This window comes from Coptis chinensis, chromosome 2, assembly GCF_015680905.1.
Source record: "Coptis chinensis isolate HL-2020 chromosome 2, ASM1568090v1, whole genome shotgun sequence".
Classification (NCBI taxonomy): domain Eukaryota; kingdom Viridiplantae; phylum Streptophyta; class Magnoliopsida; order Ranunculales; family Ranunculaceae; genus Coptis; species Coptis chinensis.
Window position 1 is genome coordinate 67,086,562 of NC_141457.1, and position 19,952 is coordinate 67,106,513.

Here is a 19,952-nt window from a genome sequence, read left to right on the forward strand (position 1 = left end):
ATAGCTCCCTGAATCCACCCTATCAGTTTCTTATCAAACCCCATTCTCTGTATAACTACCCAAAGAAATTTCCAATCCAGAGTATCAAAGGCCTGCAAAATATCTAGCTTGATGCCTATATTTCCCCCTCGCCTCTTGACATGCAGCTCATTGACGAGCTCAGAAGCCAACCCCACAGCTTGAGAAGAGTTCCGATTGGCAATGAACCCATATTGTTCTTTTGTGACGATCCTCTGAGTGAGAATATTTAGCTTTGAAGCCAAGATTTTTGTAATGACCTTGAACCCGAAGTTTGCCAAACATATCGGTCTGAATCTATCAAGCTTATTCACGCCCTTTTCTTTTGGGATCATTACCAAGAAGTTTGCATTGAAGCTATGCGGAATGCGACTTCTGATGAAAAAATATTGTACTGCCCTAACCATGTCCAACCCCACTATATCCTAGAAAGTCCGATAGAAGTGACCTGTTAAACCATCCGGCCCAGGAGAGTTATCTGGATTCAAATCGAAAACTGCCTTCTTTATTTCCCCCAGCGAAGGCAACCGAGTCAAGCTCACATTATCCTCTTCTGTCACAAACCTTGGCAACAACTTGATAAGGTCATCATCCGTTGGCAGCTCGACCTTTTTCAGTTTCTTAGTAAACTGTCGCACCATGAAATCCCCAATCTCCTTTTGATAAGTGAGAATCACCCCCTCTGTGTTTCTGAGTTCAGAAATGTAAGATTTATTTCTGTTCATATCAGCTAAGGCGTGGAAGAACTTAGTACTTTTATCCAGATCATTGTCCCATTTTACCTTGGACTTCTGCCTCCAAAAAGATTCTTCTTGCTCTAACAGGCTCTCGACTTTGTTTTCTTGATTAATCAAATCAGTGGCCAAAGCATCAGTGAAATTCCTCTCCAACTCTTATTGCATAGTCTCTAGAACCTCATATTCCTCTCTCACTTTTGTTTCCAAGTTCCCAAAAATATTTCGATTCCAGCACTTCAAAGCACCTTTCAGACGCTTAAGCTTTTGGGTGAGCACAAAAATTGAGTGACCTTCTATGGGTTCTGACCAACTCTGAAGCACCAGGTCCTTTAAACTTGTATCAGTAGTCCACATCTTGAAGAATTTGAAGGGTACATTCCTGGGCCTTGGAATTGTGATTGTCTAGCCAACAAGGGGTGAATGGTCAGAACATAACTTACTCAGATCCCTGTAGCTCCAACTTGGGTGCAAAAGATTCCATTCATTGCCTACAAAAGCTCTGTCCAGCTTCCCCACAACCTTGTCCACTCCCATATGTTTATTCAACCAAGTGAATTCGAACCCGGAGTGAGGAGCCTCCATCAGCTGATTTGAATGTACCATGTCTCTGAAGTCCGACATTGCTACATACAGGGGAGTTCTTCCACCTTTCTTTTCTGTTGGGCTAAGATAAGCATTGAAGTCGCCTATCATAAGCCATGCTCTAGATGAAGAATTTAAACTACTCAACTCCACCCATAAATGTCTCCATCTCACATACACTGAGCTTGCATGAATGATAGTAATCAACCCATTCTGAGACTCTACCGTGATGTGCTTACTCGATTGGCTGTGTAGAGTTGGGGCCAGCACATCATGCCTCCAAAGCAGCCAGAGATTAGGCACCCTATTGTCATTTGCAAATCCCCAAGGAACGAAGATAAGATGTAGAAAAGCTAGACGGATCAATCTTAGGCTCAGCTATACCAATGATATCTGGCTCCCATCTTTTCACAAGCTTTTCCAGCCTAGACTTCGTTTTATCATTCGAGATACCTCGAACATTCCAAAATATGCACCTCATTAAGAAAAGAGATGAGATTATTATCGGATGAGGCAAGCCTCAATTCTAATTTGCTAATTCCCCCCCAGACTGAAGCCTTGTCTTGGGTGGAGAAACATGTTGCAACTTCCACTGCGGCATATAACCTCTTTTCTTTGCTGTGTTATCCCCTTTATCAGGTGGTAGATTTTCCTCGGCCATATCCACCCATCTATTAGATGTGAAACCCCAATCTTTATGCAACTCAGAGATCTCCACGTGCTGCATACCCCTAGAATCTGGAGGAGAACTCCTCACTGCATTGTTTATCTCGATTGCCTCCTGTTGTAGGCTAGTATTGTTGGAGTTCTCCTGATCCCCATGAGCAATACCCTGATGAACCACCATATGAAGAACCATATAGGCCTCCACATTTATAATATCTCGTTCCTGCTCTGCCGATGCTGATGGGGTGATAAGGTTACCACTCATATCACGAATCACCATAGCCAAAGAATTCGAGGAGGCCTCCTTATCCACATCCACAGTATCATTTACCATTTTCGGTTCTGCAGCGTCAAAGAAAACCTCTTTGACAGCCCCTTCCACTTCTTCACTGGTTGTGTTCAAGACCTCGAAACTATTATTTACCACAGGTCCATTAGCCGTTCCTGAGATACTACCTTCCTTGAATTTCCAGATCTCCGAACTAGTTTCCCCGTGTTCCCGCCTGTGCCTGTGTCCCCTTTTCCTCTTCGGAAGAGTGACGTCTGTGGGAGGAGGGGGAGGGGTCGAGTCTGTGACCACAGTCTTCCCGTCTACACTCATGGCCCTCTTAAGCTTCTTATATTCCGTTACGAGATGGCCGGCAATTTTACAGTGGTTGCACATCTTAGGCAGCTTGCCCACTTCCACTGTTTGCCGAAAGTTATAGTGAGGCGTTTTTACATATATCTGATCTGGTAACGGCTTCGACAGATCCACAACCACCATAATGCGTGCATAATACCCATACTCTCTACGCAACATTTTCTCATCTATTTGCATTGGATAACCAACTCCTCGTGCAATAGAGAGCAGAGTTTCCGGCACCTAGAATTCTTGTCCAAGTCCCGGCAGACGAATCCAAACCAAAGCATGTGATTCTGGATTGAAATTGGGACTCCATTAGCTTAGACGGAGAGGGACCTCGTCAAAATTCATGTCCTCTGCATTTGAGAAGCGAAGGAAGAGGAAGCCCTTCCCAATTGGCGTGATAAGCCACTCCCCAGATGGATTCCATTTTTCCTTTGCCAGTCTTCTGACCTTCTCAAGCGGCATCTTCACCAAGTCAATACGACCGATGTGGCAGTGTCTGCAGTACTCCAATCCTCTTTCATAGGCGGAGGGTGAGATAGTGATGGAGGGGTAGTCCCCAATCTGTTCTGGAGGTGAGAGATCATTCATCACCACCTGTGGCAAAGGGTTTTTCTTCGTAGCTTCTGCATAACTCCTGATTGGTACCGTGCTCTTCGCAGCACTCATGTTGCCCACCGCCCCCGTGGGAGTTGGGTTCTCCATCTCATAAAGGTTCATCCTTGACAACCTTTTCCGGAACGCTCACTATAATGTAATGAGGGATTTTACCCGAAAAAAGGGAGCATGAGAATACCCAGCCACAAAACCCAACCTTTACAGAACTTTCACTGTTCACAGTGAAGGATTTCACCCAAAAAGGTAGGAAGAGAAGAGAATTTGGAACTCACACTGTTGAGCAGTGTAGGATTTTACCCGAAATAGAAAAGGGAAAAGGTTTGAGAAGATAGAGTAGAGTCTCCTATCTTTGATTTTAGCTAAAAGCGGCAAAAACAAGGAGTACAGGATCCTAAACGTTACTTAAGTAGTGTCACACCCGGTAGCCCCTAAAAGTGTCCCCATTGTTGTTTGTCACGAGTTCCCTAATTTCCGAATGAGTGACCCGATCCGGTTGAAATGAGGTTAAAAACTTAAAATTATTCTTGCCGTATATTCCCATTTCCTGCTCAATTTTGTATTATTTTTTAACATAATAAAAAAGATTGTTTCTATCTAAAGAAAAATTTTCCCTTACAAATTTAGATTTCAAATCATCTATCACGCCCATTCAAACCACAAATCATGCAATTACGATTTGAATTCCTAACTATCTAGTGCATATTCCAAAAAAATAAAAAGGAATGATATCTTGCCAAGGTGAATTCTCTATAATCATCTATATATACTTCATTCTTTACTGCTACTATCACAAGAAATTAGCATACAATCCAATGTTTTCTTAATGTAAGTCTCTTAGATTTCATATATTTTAGACACATTATTTTTAATCATTATTTTAGATCATATTGATAGATATACTAATTTATATTAATTTTGACTTGTATGGTGCAGAGAGTGAAGTTATGAGTAATCCTATTCCCATTGTTGAGAATGTCGCCCCTGCTGAAGCTTCATCTCCACCATCTGGAGTGAAAAGGAAGCTAAGGTCAAAATTGTGGTAGGATTTTGACAAGAAAAAATCATCGTAAGGTAAAGACATTGCTACTTGTAAGCATTGTAGGAAGGAGTTTACTGTATCTAATGAAAATGGTACTAGTCATCTAGCAAAACACTTGAAGTCATGTCCTAGAATGAAAAACAAAGATGTGCTTCAGCCACTGATTTTTGCTAATAAGGATATCCATGATGGAACTCATGCTATTAAAACATTCAAGTTTGATCAAAATTGAAGCCGACTTGATCTAGCACGAATGATAACAAAGCATGAGTATCCATTTTCAGTGGTTGATCATGAATTTTTCCGTATTTTCATAAATAATCTTCAGCCACTGTTCAAACTTGTAACAAGAAACACAATCAAGAGTGATATTCTTACAATATATAGAGATGAGAAGGAAAAGCTTTACAATTTTTTTGATTATTTTTCTGGTAGAATCAGTTTTACTACTGATTTATGGACTTCAGAAACACAAGATGCATATCTTTGTTTGACTGCCCATTTCATAGATAACAATTGAAACTTGCAAAAAAATATTTTAACTTTTGTGTTTATGGAAGCATCTCACACATCTGATGATATATCAAGGGTTGTCATGGCATGCTTGCTAGATTGGAATGTGGATAAAAAGGTTAACACTATTACTGTTGATAATGCATCTAATAATGATGCAATGTTAACCAAGATTAGAGCCATGCTTAATCGTGATCAGTTGTTTGTCCTTGGGGGAAAGTTTTTACATGTACGTTGTACCACTCACATTCTTAATCTTATTGTCAAAGATGGTTTATCTGTTATTGGGTCTGCACTCTCTAAGATTAGAGAGAGTTGCAAGTTTGTGAAGGGAACACCACAAAGAAAACTCAAATGGAAATCTGCAGTCGACCAAGTGAAGGTAGCAACAACAAAACAGATTTGCCTAGATGTTCCAACCAGGTGGAATTCGACCTATAAAATGCTTAAACGTGCATTGATGTATCAAGATGCATTCTGTCGATTGGAACAGCGGGAGTCCGACTTTTTAACGAACCCAAGCAAAGAAGATTAGGAAATGGCTAGGGTGATTTCTGGATGTTTGAAGGTGTTCTGTGATTCGACAAAGACTCTTTCAGGTATATGGTTCACTAACTACTAATTCTTATTAACTAGACTATTTTTTTTTTCTTTTACATGTTTCTAGTTTTAGTTTTATCTCTTGGATGTTTCAAGTTAGTAATGAATTATTTGATATACAGGCACTGATTATCCCACCGCAAATATGTATTTTGCAGAAGTATGTGAAATTCATGTGAACTTGCTTCAATGGCTAAATCATGAAGATGTATTGGTGATTCTGATGGCGGAGAAAATGTAAGAAAAATTTAAGAAGTATTGGTTTGTTTGTAGTTTGCTTTTAGCTGTTGCAGTGGTTTTGGATCCTCGCTTCAAAATGATGTTTGTTCAGTTTTATTATAATCTCATAAATGGAGCTGATGATGAGGTTTATGCTAGTCAAATACGAGATACTTTGTTTGACTTATATAATGAGTATGCTTCAGAGTCCAGTTCGAACTCAAGCACTAGTACTCAAGTTTTCCATGACAGCTCTTCAAGTGAAGCAATGACAGGGATTAGTAAGGACAAGCTCCAAAGGTTTGAAACATGGTGCCATAATAAGGAGGGTTATGATGGTGCACCACAAAAATTTGAGTTGGAGCAGTATTTGGACGAACCCATATTTCTTGCTAATAGTGAGTTCAAGATATTGAATTGGTGGAAGGTTAATAGTCCAAAGTATCCTATTTTGTCTAAGCTAGCACGTGATGTTCTTACAATTCCTGTTTCATCAGTCCCATATGAATCAGCCTTCAGCACTAGTGGCAGGGTGCTCAACGAGTACCGTTCTTGCTTGATTCTAGATACATTGCAAGCTCTTATTTGTGCACAAGATTGGTTGAATTCGGGTACTGGAGGTATGCATCAATTGCAAAAGTTTAGTATGTCAAATTATATATGATATCAATTTTCTCAAGTTGGTTTTTTACTTGATAGGTTCTTCCACTGTTCAAATAACACACATGGATGTTGACAACGAAACGGTGGCTTCGATGAACTAGGTTGGTGGGACTTGGACTAGAGTATGGTTTGGAAGTTGCTGATTATAGGAACAACATGTTTTTTTTTTTTCTGCGAGCAAGAACAACAAGTTAATAAGGGATGTATGCAGTTCCCAGTTATTTATTAGTTTTTTTTTTAATAAACAAGAGTGGGCGTAGAGTGCAAGATTGTAAGCTCTTATATTGGCTTTTTATTGAGTAATGAAAATTTTCAACTTTTATTTATGTGTTGCCTTTTTTTATTTCTATGCATTGTTTATATAATTATATTTAGACAAAGAAGGTATTCCACCTGATCACACAGAGATTAATCTCTGCTGGAAAGCAACTAGAAGATGGATGTACTTTAGCTGACTACAAAATTCAGAAAGAGTCAACTTTGCATTTGGTGTTGAGGTTAAGAGGTGGATTTGCAAAAAGACAAGATGATTTGCAGGAAGTGCTACGCTCGACTGCAACTGAAGGCAGTAAATTGCAGGAAGAAGAAATGTGGTCATAGCAATCAACTGATGCCCAACTGCCCAAGAAGAAAATTAAGTGAGTTTTGGTCTCTTCTGTGGGGGGACATCTTTAGATTTTAGGTAGGTCATCATAAATTGCACTGAATGTCGGAGTGGTTTAGCTTCAGAGCTTGTACTGCTACTTTATTTCCTTCAGTCTGTAGATGTTGTTAGAGTTTTGTAAGTTTGAAACTATATTAATTAAGTAAAACCAAGGTAAGATGTTTTACATGAAAGATGAAACACTCTCTTTACCAACCAAAATACCAAATATGGAAAAGACAAGAAATATTTTGACATTCAAACAACAGCCATATGCCCATATCCTCTTTCAACTAAAATGGACCTACAAAACCTTCGACAAAGGATAAAATGTAGAAGAAAGAGAGATTCCAATCATGGAGCAGCAGCAGGAAGCCAGGAACTACTATACGTCTAGCAACCTGATCAAGATCCCGCCGACCAGTAGATGTGATTACCCTTCCACCTTTAGGATCAACATTAACAATTTTCATGTCCTGTAGCCGATGAAGAATATTACGAGCAATAGCACCACTGCTCTTGCAGAAATGTGGTGGAGGAAGTTGTGACATCTTAATATGTTATTGGTTCGGATCCAATTACAAAAGACCCGGTCCACCCGATCCAAATTAAAGTTATTGGTTCGGAACGGATTGGGTTCGGAATCAAGAAAACAATTTCATTCCGGTTCTGGTTCTCAATTTCAAATTTTCATTCGGGTTTGGTACGGTTCTGGATCTACACTGTTAAAAAGCAAAACGGTTATAGATTCTCAAATATCCGGACTGATCTAACCAATTGTCAGCCCTATATAAGAGCATCTTTAGGAGCGACACAAAAAAAACCAAAATTTTGAACCAAACCAAATACAAAATCAAACTTATACCAACCAACTTCAGGAGCGATATCAAAAAATTGACATCAAATGCCGCGATTTTGGATAAACCGCGCCATATAGTCCACGCAGGTTTCGCAAAACCATGCCATAGAAGCCCAAGCCCACGCAGTATCATTGTTTCAAACACCGCGTGTTATGTCTTTAAATATATAGCCAAAACCGCGCGGTTCATTCATTTTTAACTTTTCTCTTAATTGATAAGCCCTATCTTTACTAAAAAAAAAAAAAACCTACCTAAACTCTTGAAATTTTATATAGATTATTTTCAACTTTTTTGACGGTGATGATGATGAGTATTGACAGTACACAAACAACATTGGCAATAATGTAGAGGTAGAAGAAGTCGAGGAAGTAGAAGACGGTGGGAGATAAAAAGCCGAGGATGTCGCGCCGACTGATAGACATCCCTATGTATTTGAGTATCAAATGAATGATTTCGATTGACAATTTAATCCCGATGAAACACTTGATATGCAAGTTGTGTCTTCTACACGTGATACAAAACACGTGTCGAGTGTAGTAGCTAATTCTCAGGTAATTAATTAGTTTTAATTAAATATTTTGAATATTATATATTAATTAGTTTTGAATCAATTAATTATTTATCTTACATGCATTATTTTTTTTTCCATAATATCAGTAAGTTATTGACTACCAAGTTAGATCAACTTTACTTGGTGTTAGAGAGTGGTGGAAGGTTCTTAAGAGTTTGGATGAGTTTGTACATATTAGAGATAGTATTTTGTATACACCTTTGAGTATTTTGGTTGATGTAGATTATGAGAAGGCTGATTGGGCAGTGGTCATTGCTTTAGTAGAAAGATGGTCGAATATACTCATACATTTCATTTTCCTTGTGCGGAGTTGGGGTTCACACCACTAGACTTCACCATGATTTCTAGGTTGAGTATCGGTATAGGCCAACCGATACCTTTTAATACAAATTATGAGAATATTGCTAGTATGCTTATGATTTTTCCTCTCTTAGATGCGGATGCTTATGATTATTTTGGTATTAAGCTATCTCATATTAAGACTGCATACATGGAACCTCTCTTGGATCCTAATACACCAATAGAGTTAGCTTTGACTGTTCTACCTGGTAGTGAGGGTGTTGATGTGTATGTTAGAGCTTTTTTGATATTTTTTTATTGGGCATGTTATGTTTCCAAATGGTCATTGTCACACCCCGAATTTCGACAGAATTCGGAAAAACATTATTTGTTCCCGACTCTTCGATCTCCGAGGTGTGACGCACTCTCAACTCCCAAAAACCCATAAACAGTTTAAATATGCGGATAATAAAAACCAATAAAATTTTTAACTTAAACAAAAGTCTTCTTCATGACAAAGATTCACAAATAAGATTAGGTTACAACTCTCCTTTCAATAACTCTTTAATAAAATTTACAAATGAAAATACATTATCATTGTCTAGACTGAAATTCTATATCACCTCAAGGGAAAACAAAACAAATCCTGAGATGCAACGATAACGCAAACCACAAGCAGCAACCACTCTTCTTCAACACTAAACCTGTCAAAACTTATCAACTATGTTCATTGAATGAACACACCCGATAAGCAAACATGCAAATCGGGTCAGCATTATAAAAATGCTGGTGTGAAAGTAGCTCTAAAAACAACATGTACGTATACAAATATATATATAATCCATACGGCAGTTAGTTCCTCCACCGAGGCGCCTTAACTTTCAACAACTAATACAACATACTATACGCATCATAAATAAGGCATGTAGTTCCTCCATCGAGGCGCCTTAGGTTCTAACTAAACATATAACCAACCAAACATATTACCATAATTAGATTATTTAAGGCTTTCCTTGCGTGTCCCTAAAATTCACGTCGTATCTATGTCTTACCTAGTTTCCCTGGCTACCACAATCGCTACCCAACGCCGAATATGTACATCCACATGCCTCCCCTTATATAATGAACCACTCCGTGCGTAACCACCCTGAGCGGGATGCCACACACCAGGTAAATCCTCACACGGAAGCAATTATATAAGTAATGCCCCTATTCGTCATAAAATATCGCGCGTCTCGTTCCAATATTTGCGAACGGAGTAATCAAGCCACTATTCGGCTACGATTGCCCAACACATGGGTCAATCAACATCTCATATATATACAACATCTTATATATCAAGCCACTATTAATTTCACGATTGCCCAACACATGGGTCAATCAACATCTCATATATATACAACATCTTATATATCAACATCTTATATATCAAGCCACTATTCGGCTACGATTGCCCAACCTATGGGTCAATCAACATCTCATATATATACAACATCTTATATATCAAATCGCCCATACGCAGGCAGATCACATGAGTTGTAGTAGTCGGGTTCTAGGATTTTCGTTCGTAATTTATCAGGGTGTCATACATTTATGACTCATAAACGTTTCACTATATCGCGTGCATGTCAAATACATTATTGCACTAAGCCACAATATTTAGAAATGTCTCAAATATACCTCATAACCATTTTCATTCTTTTCGTGCCAATATATTATTGCACTAAGCCACAATCCCGTAGGCAAATATTCACCAATCATATACTACCTCATAGTAGCATCTCACATATATAATAATGGAGTGTTTATACATTTATTTCTCCCAAACATATTGCATTATATATATATATCCCAACATATTATATAATGTCATAATATCAACGTCAAATCTTAATTAGATAATGACCAACCAAGTTATATAATATCGACAATATTTTATTACTATATTTGTCCATACAAATCAAATAGGTGAAAAACTGGAAAAGTCAACATTTCATAGTCAACGGTCAAAGGTCAAAGGTCAACAGTCAAAGTCAACTGTCAATGGTCAACACATCATGGTCAAAGTCAAAGTCAACATATCATGGTCAAAATCAAAGTCAACATGTCATGGTCAAAGTCAAACTGCCGTTTTACGTGTTCGACGGGTTCAGTTGGTCATAGCCATGGTTCATGGCTAAGGGCAAAGGTCCATGGTTCATGGGCTCATGACCAAGGTAAAGGTTAGGACCTAACCGCCAAGCCCAAACCTTATATTGAATCGGGTCCACAAATTAATATGGGGCGGGTCCGAAACAACGGATTAATCCGCCCAATAACTAACTAGTGTTTAGGCCCAAAACTTATATCTTGAATCGGCCAAAACATAATTGGATTCGGCCTGAAAATCTTTAAATTAGATCGGGTCCAAGAAAACTAGTTAGATTTTGGCCCAACCACTTAATCTAAACCGAGCCCAACAACTTAAAATAGAATCCGGCCCAAACAAAACCAAAAGAAACCGGCCCAAACAAAACAACCAAAATCGGGCCCAAAACTTAAAATAGAATCGGGCCCAAACAAAACAAGCTAGGGCCCAAGAACTTCACATTTCGCCCAAATGAACTAATTAGCTTTTTGGCGAAAAAGATCAACTCGCCCAAGTCCAAGCCCACCGACCAACAAGTCTTCTTCTTCCTCCTCTCCCTCTCTCCTGCTGCTCTCTCCTCTCCACCACCACCACCCACCGCCCTCCAAACTAGCGAAATGGTTCGGTTTTGATCCCTAGAAAACCCCATCTTCTCATACCCACAAAACCCGATTCCCTCATAATCTGAAAAACTCAACCCGACCGCCATTGGCGCCTATTCAAGGCTCCCAACAGCCCAACCACCGCACTCCAACACACCCCTTCCATCGACAACCAACACGACTACCTTATAAATTTCATTTAACCCTTCCTCCACACACTAGATTGACATTTCGTCGCCATTAACAGAGCTTCGACGGCTCCCATCTACCGCCCACACACCCTTACACGACCCCATCACCAACAACTTAATCCAACCCGATCCATCTCGCCTCCACCAACAACCAATCAACCCAACCAAAACAGCCCCACGACAACAAAAAAGTTCAAAGAAACAATAAGGCAAGATCTTGCGGGACCATTCCCTTATCTTGGGCTCGCGACGACGCCCTCCCGAGTTTGGAATCGTTCCCATAGTTCACTAAAACCAATATCCACACCACTTCATTATCCCATTTTTCGATCAATGCATTTCAATAACACGAGATTTCAACAGTTCAACAGTGTTTGACTAGAGTTTTAACAACTCGACGAACACGACATCGAATAAAAATAATATAATGAACAGTATAAAAAAACAGAAACATTAGACAGTATACCGATATTCGAAAACGATAAATCCGGTGATATAGCAAAATAGCTACTCACCTGAATTAAAACCCGACGAATCCTCCGTAGTCCGAACCATCGCGCTCCACCGCTCGAGCAAACGAGCTGCCTCCATTTTCATTATTTTATTATTCTCTGAACCCTATTTTCCAGAACAATGTGTTTATATACTTGGGTCCGAAACCCAAGCCCAACACAGACTCGGGCCCAAAACCAGGCCCACGTATCCCGAGTCCAATCCGACGAATTTTGAAAATAAATAATTAAATTAATTAATAAATAATTAAATATGTATTTTAAAAATATGGGCGTTACAGTCATTCTACTGTACGACTTGGATATTATGCTTATGTTTCTAATTTGCATAATATGAGAGATTATAACCTTGGTAGCTCAGTATATGCCACACTGATAGCGGCGTTAGACAAATCTTCACAGACATTTGGAAGTAAAAGTCCTCAGATTATAGGATTCATAGGACTTTTAGAGATTTGGTTTTATGAGTACTTCCATTGCCTTTGTCCTAACATAGACATGATTGCTGATACTCACCCTAGATTTGCAAGTTGGTCAGGGCCTCACTTGACTCGTAACAGGGGGCAGATTAGAAATAATATGTGTATGGCTCATGCTCAGATTGATATTATATCATTTGTCTTCTATTGAGTGGAGACCTTGGCGTTTGTCTACTGCCTTTAAGGATCCAGTTGTGCGGCATACTTGTGTTTTGTCATGTCACAGAGTTGTTTTTGCCGCACGTGACTATAAGGTTTGGTACTATGGCGACAGATGTTGGAGACAGTTGACTGGACGTTATGGAGTTCCATGTGCTCCCATACCAGATGTTAGTGATCGATGCTAAGTCATGGAGTAGAACTCAAGTTCATGAAGTTCATGCCAGTGGTGGTCCTTGGCCAGATGCGTCTTCTTTTGTTGTTGAGCAGACTGCTGATCAGTATTATAGATGGTGGAACTGTGTCTCTATGGGTCCGTTGTTGCCCCCTATTGGTTGAGCTAGCAACTTTGAGTTTGTGGGCCTAGAAGGGATGAGATGTGTGCTACGTATTCCTCATCTGCCACAGCCTATTTACAACCCACAACCTGTGAATGCATATCATCTAGCTCCTTTGTCTGCCACTAATCCGATGATGTTTGCCGTGTGTGGACCTGATGGGGAGGCTACTTACCTTTCCATTCTTGAGGTGTCTGAAGCTTGTTTCCATGAGTTAAAGCCGCAGATTGATCAGTATACCCTGTTGAGTTTAGTTGTTTTATTTATCTTCTTCATTATATATATAATATGTACTCACATTGTATTTTCTTGGATCTTCAGGATGTTTATCGGGAAAGATATGAGAACAATGTTCGTATGTTTGATGGGATGAGGACTGCCTTGTATCATTACAGCCAATAAAGAAAGGAGGCATATTCTCAATCATATAAGCAATCCCAACATGCGTATGAGGAGACTCAAAAAGCGTATGAGGATATTCAGCAGGTGTACACGCAACAACATTAGGCATATGAGGAACTTCAGGCTGAGATAGTTAACATTCGTGCAGACAGAGAAGATCTTGGTTCTCAGGTTAGGAACTTAGAGGAGAAGCTTCGGAATATCCAAATGGAAAGAGGGCAGTCATCGAGTGGTAAGGGGCATAAGAAGAGATCTAAATAAATTTTATGTAATATGAGATGTATAAGAATATGTAACATGAGTTCATTTTAGATTGTGATATGGTATTATTGTTGATTTTCAAAATGTATGACAGGATTAGGGTATATGAGAATTTCAAAAATACAAAAGAGACTCTGACAAAAATTTCAACATTATAATTCAAGTCCAGTTCCTAATTCCGGTATCATTCAAGTTTAATTCCTAATTCCGGTATCATTTTTATTCATATCACGCATGAGGTTTTGGATAAACCCCGCGGTTTTTGAAACACCGCGCCATAGAAGCCCACAATCTAGCCCAAGCCTATGCGATGTTCGAAACACCGCGCGGTTTAGCCAAAACCGCGAGAGAGATTTTATACAGCACCAAAGCAAACACCAAATTTGGCCAATTTGGTGTTTGCTTTGGTATTTTTATCAAAATGTGTCTCTCCTAAAGATGAAAAAACACTAAATTATTGAAAATAAATTTGGTGTTTGGTGCTAGGATAGTGTCTCTCCTGAAGATGCTCTAATGTAGCTATTGTTGGAATCTGAACTAAATTCCTCGTAAACATAACAATCATTGGGCCAACATGAGTTTAGGCGTCCAATTGTGAAAAAAAATGACAAAATGAAATTTACCATATAACATATGAAAACCAATTTTAAATCATTTTAAAAAAAATCACTGTGTTGTCGCTCTTGTTCCACGCGACACTCCCTCTGCCACGTCACATCCAGACTTGGTAGTTGGTAATTGGTAGCATATTAATTACTAAATCAATCACAATGCTGTGGATTTTATGAGTTTGTTACCCCACATAGATTTGGTTATACTGACACACCCCCCCACCACTAGTTGCAATTAGGATTACCCCCTCATTATCACTGAAATTAGAATTTCTCCCCCAAATTGACAATCATAAGGAGTAAACCAATAGTGGTTGTCAGTTGACTAGTCAAGGATCGTGAATTGTCCTAAATACCTCTTTTATGTGGAAATTACCTAATTTGCCATAGACTATGAGCACTACGTATTAGGCATTGTTCAAAGACCACAACAATTTTGTGACATGTGTCCTTACCTCTGATTCAATCTAATGGTCGAAATTAGACACATTGCTGGAGTAAAAACCCTTTTCTCAAATAGCAGGCCTAGCCATCAAGTAACTTCGTCTTCCTCCTCCAGTTAACCCAAATCTCAGAAATTTCAAAAATGTTTTTTGTCAATGAAAAATTGAAAGATAGGAGGTGGTGATAGCTCAAGTTCCAATGAGATTGATATTGACTTCTACTAAACCTCACAGCAATGGCAAGAAATTTTATAAATGCAAAAATTGTGAGTCTTTTAAATGGTTGAAAGAGAAGAAGTTGTCAGCAGTTGGGAAGGTAGTTGAAGAAAAGAAGTTGTCATTTGAAGAAAAGGAGAAGGATAATTCTAAATTTAAATTTAGTTTTGAGTTTATTATAGAGTTCTTAAAGCAAAAGCGCAGAAGAAATGAGTTTTGATGTATTGTTACAATAGCTTGATTCAGAGTGCATGAAAGTTTAGAATTATTGCATTGTTGTATGTAGAATTAATCATGTTTTATGAGTGTAAAGTTATTTCAAGCTGAGTTTGTACTTTGTAATAGAGCTTGAGAAGAATATCTGGTGATAAAAGAAGATGCTAATTTAAGGTTTTGATTGGTTCTTTGTTAGAAATAAACTTTGGTGTTTTTAATGTAATGTTTCCTGCTATATTTTCCATCGTTTGAAGTTCTTGTGAGTCAATATGAGCTACTACTTCACATACTATTCAAAGTAGTCTCTATGAGAATTGGTATTTCACATTATCCTATTCAAAGCATGAATGCGTAGTAACTTTGAATGGCAAGAGCAAGAGTGAACTGAACGGCAACGTACACACCCAAAGCAAAAGCACACACACAAAACAGAACGACAGTCTCTGACAGAATGTACATCAACTAAGAATCTATATACAATGAGCATCGCAGTCTTGTACCCTCATAAAAGTGACGCACATAAAAGTACCTCATTTCAAAACTAGAAGCAAAATAACTGTAGAGGTTTGGTATCTCGGGGTCTATGACCTGAGGTTAAGATTGATAGGGAGTGGCTGCATTCTTTCTTGGGATAAGAGTTGTCTACGTATCAAGTTTCTTGGGGTAAACTTGAATCAAGTCTTACGTAGTTCATCTCTCTGTACTTATAGATGTTTGGGCTAACCTTCCTTATTTGCCCTAGGCCGTTGTCAAAGGTAGATCCACATTGTGTGTTATCTTGATGATTTGCCATTACTCTTAATGTTACAAAGTAAATGTCTCATTGATTGGTGCGTTGACTGAGCTCCATGATTGTGCTAGATCATTTGCTTTCATATATGGCTATAACGGGTATTTGGGATGACCTGAGTCTGGGTCGTTGTTATGTCTTGATTGCTTGGTACGAGCTGGTGAAGTACGACCTGGTGTGTGGACACGTGTGTTGTAGTGTAGAACGGAGGGTACTTACACATCCCTCTTTATTTTATTTATTCTTTGGACAACTGTGATGTGAAAAGAAGAAATAAAATAAAGCATTAAACACGTGTTCGTGCAGCTAGCTTTGTTTGGTTTGGAAAAATGTGCGGGAACTGTTGGATCTGACCCATGGGCCCAAAATCGCGGCGGTTTGTGGGCGAAGTTATAATTGTGTTGTGTGGGAAATCCAAACGTTTTGTCTTTTTCGAGATTTTGAGTAGCTAAAAGGTTTAGGGTCTGGCGGTGTTTCATTTCTTCACTCTATCATCTCAACAGACGAAAAAAAAGCAGAGAAAAAGAAAGCAAAAACTTTTCAAGTTTTCATCTTCAAGTGCGTCACTTTTCATCTCAAAATAATTTGATATTTTGTTTCGTTTTTGTGTTTGTAATGTCGATCACTAGTGATAGTTTGAGTGGAGAAGTTGAGTTGCATCAGTGGAGAGAGAAAACTTTGAGTGATGATGATGGTGGTCACTACACCAGAAAAGGCGTTTACTAATGGTTATATCCATTACTTATATTTTTACTAACAGTTATATCCGTTAGCTCTGGGGCGTCACTCTCACTTAGGCTAAATTTAGTAACGGATATAACCGTTACTTGATAATAATTTTAGTAACAGTTATATCCGTTACTAAAATTATTTGTAACAGATAGCTAACAACCCATGGCCCGATTAAATTTGTCATTTGTAACGGATATAAGTGTTAGTCAAGTTTGGCACGCTTCAGTTTCTAGCGGGAAAATAATTTGTTTGTCACGAATATATCCGTTAGTAATGGATGTGGTCACTTGTTTACTAACTATTGTTTGTAACGGATATACCGTTAGTAAACTGTAGCCACTAAAAAAAAAAAAAAAAAATCTTGGGTCAAATAATGTCCAATACAAATTTGGCCAAATAATGTCAGATGAGCAGAAGCAGAACTATGTGACTGAGTTCTCATACTTATATGCAATGGATGCCGTTAGATTCCTCCCAAGCCTAAAACATGGTGCTTAGATATGATGAGTACAAAATTTTCACCGAGGCTGGGCAGAGAAAGGAGCTCCCAAAGCCTTCAAGAGTGGTGGACATGAATGGACTAAGTCAGGAGACTATGGAGAAGCAAATTGATTACTGGACCCTCTCCTTCACCATTGACACTTCTTCCGAATTCGCCAAAAGCTCAAGAAAAGCAAAAGATCTGAGAATAGTAGTCGGGAACTCATGTCACACAATTGTAGATAAGTGTTTGATGGTTTAGAGCATAAATAGGATTAGTTCTTACCAAAAACTACAACGATGATGGGTACAAACCACTGGCTTGAAACAAGCTCTGTCATATAAAGCTGCAAAGAACACCAGTCAAATAAAGCTCTGTCATATAAAGCTGCATTTAAGAATCAAGAGAAGAGTAATACAAACTGCTCAAAATAGACCAAGAAGAGAGATTTTCATGCTACTGAATTTTGAGTTCCTTACCTCATCCCTTTTAAGCAACCCCAAAAAGTCGGCTCCATTCTTGTACTTGTTTCCAGTAATGTCAGCATGTGAAGCTTGTGGGGAGTTGGTGCTGGAGGAGTGACAGAGACAGCAATTCGCAAGCAAGATGATCTTCCTAATTTTGGAGAATGCAATAGCCAGATCTCTATAAGAAAACATACCAGAACTGCTAGAGGTTTAGATGTTGCAATTGCATCACTGCCATCTGCTTCATATATATCTCGAACACCACGACTATCATAGATATACATAATGGCTCCTTTCTTTAACCTAAATTTGTAAAACAAAAATGGAAAAATACAAGAAAATGAAAAAAAAAAACTATGATTCTAAGACACTGTCTGTTAAAGTTCATGTATACGTACACAACACATGCATGAAAGCTAAGATTTGTTTCTAAGGAATATATCATTAAGTTTACCAGATCTTTGCAATCTCAATTCCTTCTGGAAAAAGGCCTCCACTGCATCAAGTTTCAAATTTTATAAATTTTCTTAAGAGGTGAAAGCAAATATGTGGCATGTCTATATAAAATGATATCAACCTGTTATCATGAAGGTCCAACACAAAAGCATTAACATTGTTTCTCCTGAAAGTTTCGATTGCATCTTTGACATCATTTGTAGGAGACTTCTTTCAGAATAAAGTACAACATATATAATATTGCAAAAATTGAAGGTCTATTCGAATCTAGAACCATAACTCTAAAAGGAAGCATCCTTTATTGATATACTCACTAGAAGCATTTTGGTTGAATGTAGTCAGTTTGATGTAACCAATCCTGGAGGTACCCTTTCCACCAGCAGCAACCTCGCATAGTCTAGACTTCACTAGGTTAAGAGAAACCTTCTCTCTCCTGTAAGCAAAAAGAGCCAATTTTAAAAGCAATGATCGGTTGATTTGAGAAAAGGAAATGAAAAGAACCACTGAAATCGGTTAAAGCTACAGGCTCTTGAGACAATAAAGATACCCAACTGAATAAGGGTATCCAACTATAGATATTAATGGCCAAGAAAGTAGCTTTATTATGGTAAAAATGATACATGTAAACTATGTAACCTAGATCAGAATGGAACTAAAAAGTCCACCAAAAGTACAGGTTTGGGAGACAATAAATATACCCTACTGAATAACAGTATGCAACATTGATTTTAAAGGTCAAGATCAATTTCTGCGCATCCAACTGAAAATGAAGTGTCCATGTCACAGAGAAAATAACTAAGATTTTTATTCAGATATCAGCTTTCATTAGTAAAGTGTGTAGTAAATTAGTAATATGATGCTCGAGTTGTATTATGTTTATCTACCCTTAAAAGAGAAAATGTGAGAGACTGATTTTGATCTCGTAATAAAAGCTTACTGTAATTGCCCTGCTGCATCATATATCCCCATGGTTCCAGTATTTATACCATCAATTGCCAAAATAATATCTCTAGACATAATGCCAGCCCTACTTGCAGGGGTTCCAGGAGTAGAAGATATAACAACAAGCCCAGTTGATGATTCATCAATTACTGTGGGATAACCAATGGACAACCCTACACCAGTAAGAGCACCTTGAGTACCAGACTGCCTTCAAAGAAAATAACAACATACTTTAGGAATAAGATGTAAACAATTGATGGGGGATTTCATAATCAAAGTCATAGATAATCCAAGCACCTGCCTAGCAGAATACTGGATAGATAAGAAAAGTAAATGTACCCGCAAACTCTTAAACTTTTCTGGCTCAAGAAAGCGAGTGAAAGGATAAAATCAATGCATAAATGATCTGGAAGTTATGATTCTAATCACGCATAATTACTAGTTCATTAACCCCCAGACATAATTACACGCTGAATGTGTCAAAATTCACAATGAGTAAGTAAATAAATGCAAAATATTTTCCCAGTCATACCTGAGTAAGTTTTCTATTAAACAACCCTTAGTTGGCGACGACCTTCACTGTAAAAAATTCCAAATGGTTTCTTCCTCACCTGTAAATTACACACTATGATGTTAATCTCTATAGTAATATGAACGTAATTTGGATTCTTCAATTTTGACTAGCATGCATTATGATTTTTTTTTATTAATAGTACAATCCCACAATATAATTATGTTGAGGTGGTTATCTCAAACTCCATTATATATGCATTTATTCTCAAGCCTTGACAATGGTAAAGGAATGCAGGAAACGAAATAATAACCATTTTAAAACACAATCTATAGTCTACACTACAATTAGCATTACACGTTTAACTTTGAAAATAAAA

The 19,952-nt window shown here is 38.2% G+C and overlaps 2 protein-coding genes across 2 annotated transcripts; one reads left to right on the forward strand and one right to left on the reverse strand.

The window, feature by feature from the left end:
• Window positions 1-4,841: 4,841 nt before the first annotated feature.
• LOC147517305 (zinc finger BED domain-containing protein RICESLEEPER 2-like) lies at window positions 4,842-5,336 on the forward strand. Its single transcript, XM_086593552.1, has one exon. It carries the CDS (start codon window positions 4,842-4,844, stop codon window positions 5,334-5,336), a length of 495 nt encoding a protein of 164 aa, XP_086449678.1.
• Window positions 5,337-16,979: 11,643 nt separating this feature from the next.
• On the reverse strand, window positions 16,980-19,452 carry LOC147517306 (carboxyl-terminal-processing peptidase 2, chloroplastic-like; the record flags this gene model as incomplete). Its single annotated transcript, XM_086593553.1, has 8 exons — window positions 16,980-17,398; window positions 17,483-17,543; window positions 17,677-17,967; window positions 18,119-18,160; window positions 18,242-18,305; window positions 18,435-18,553; window positions 19,058-19,266; window positions 19,402-19,452. Coding segments are annotated over 7 exons (786 nt in total), but the record flags the coding sequence as incomplete, so codon positions are not given.
• Between the last annotated feature and the right edge of the window lie 500 nt (window positions 19,453-19,952).

Bases quoted from the DNA above. Each gene is read 5' to 3' on its own strand.
- LOC147517305 (XM_086593552.1), top strand. From the start codon at position 4,842: ATGGAAGCATCTCACACATCTGATGATATATCAAGGGTTGTCATGGCA.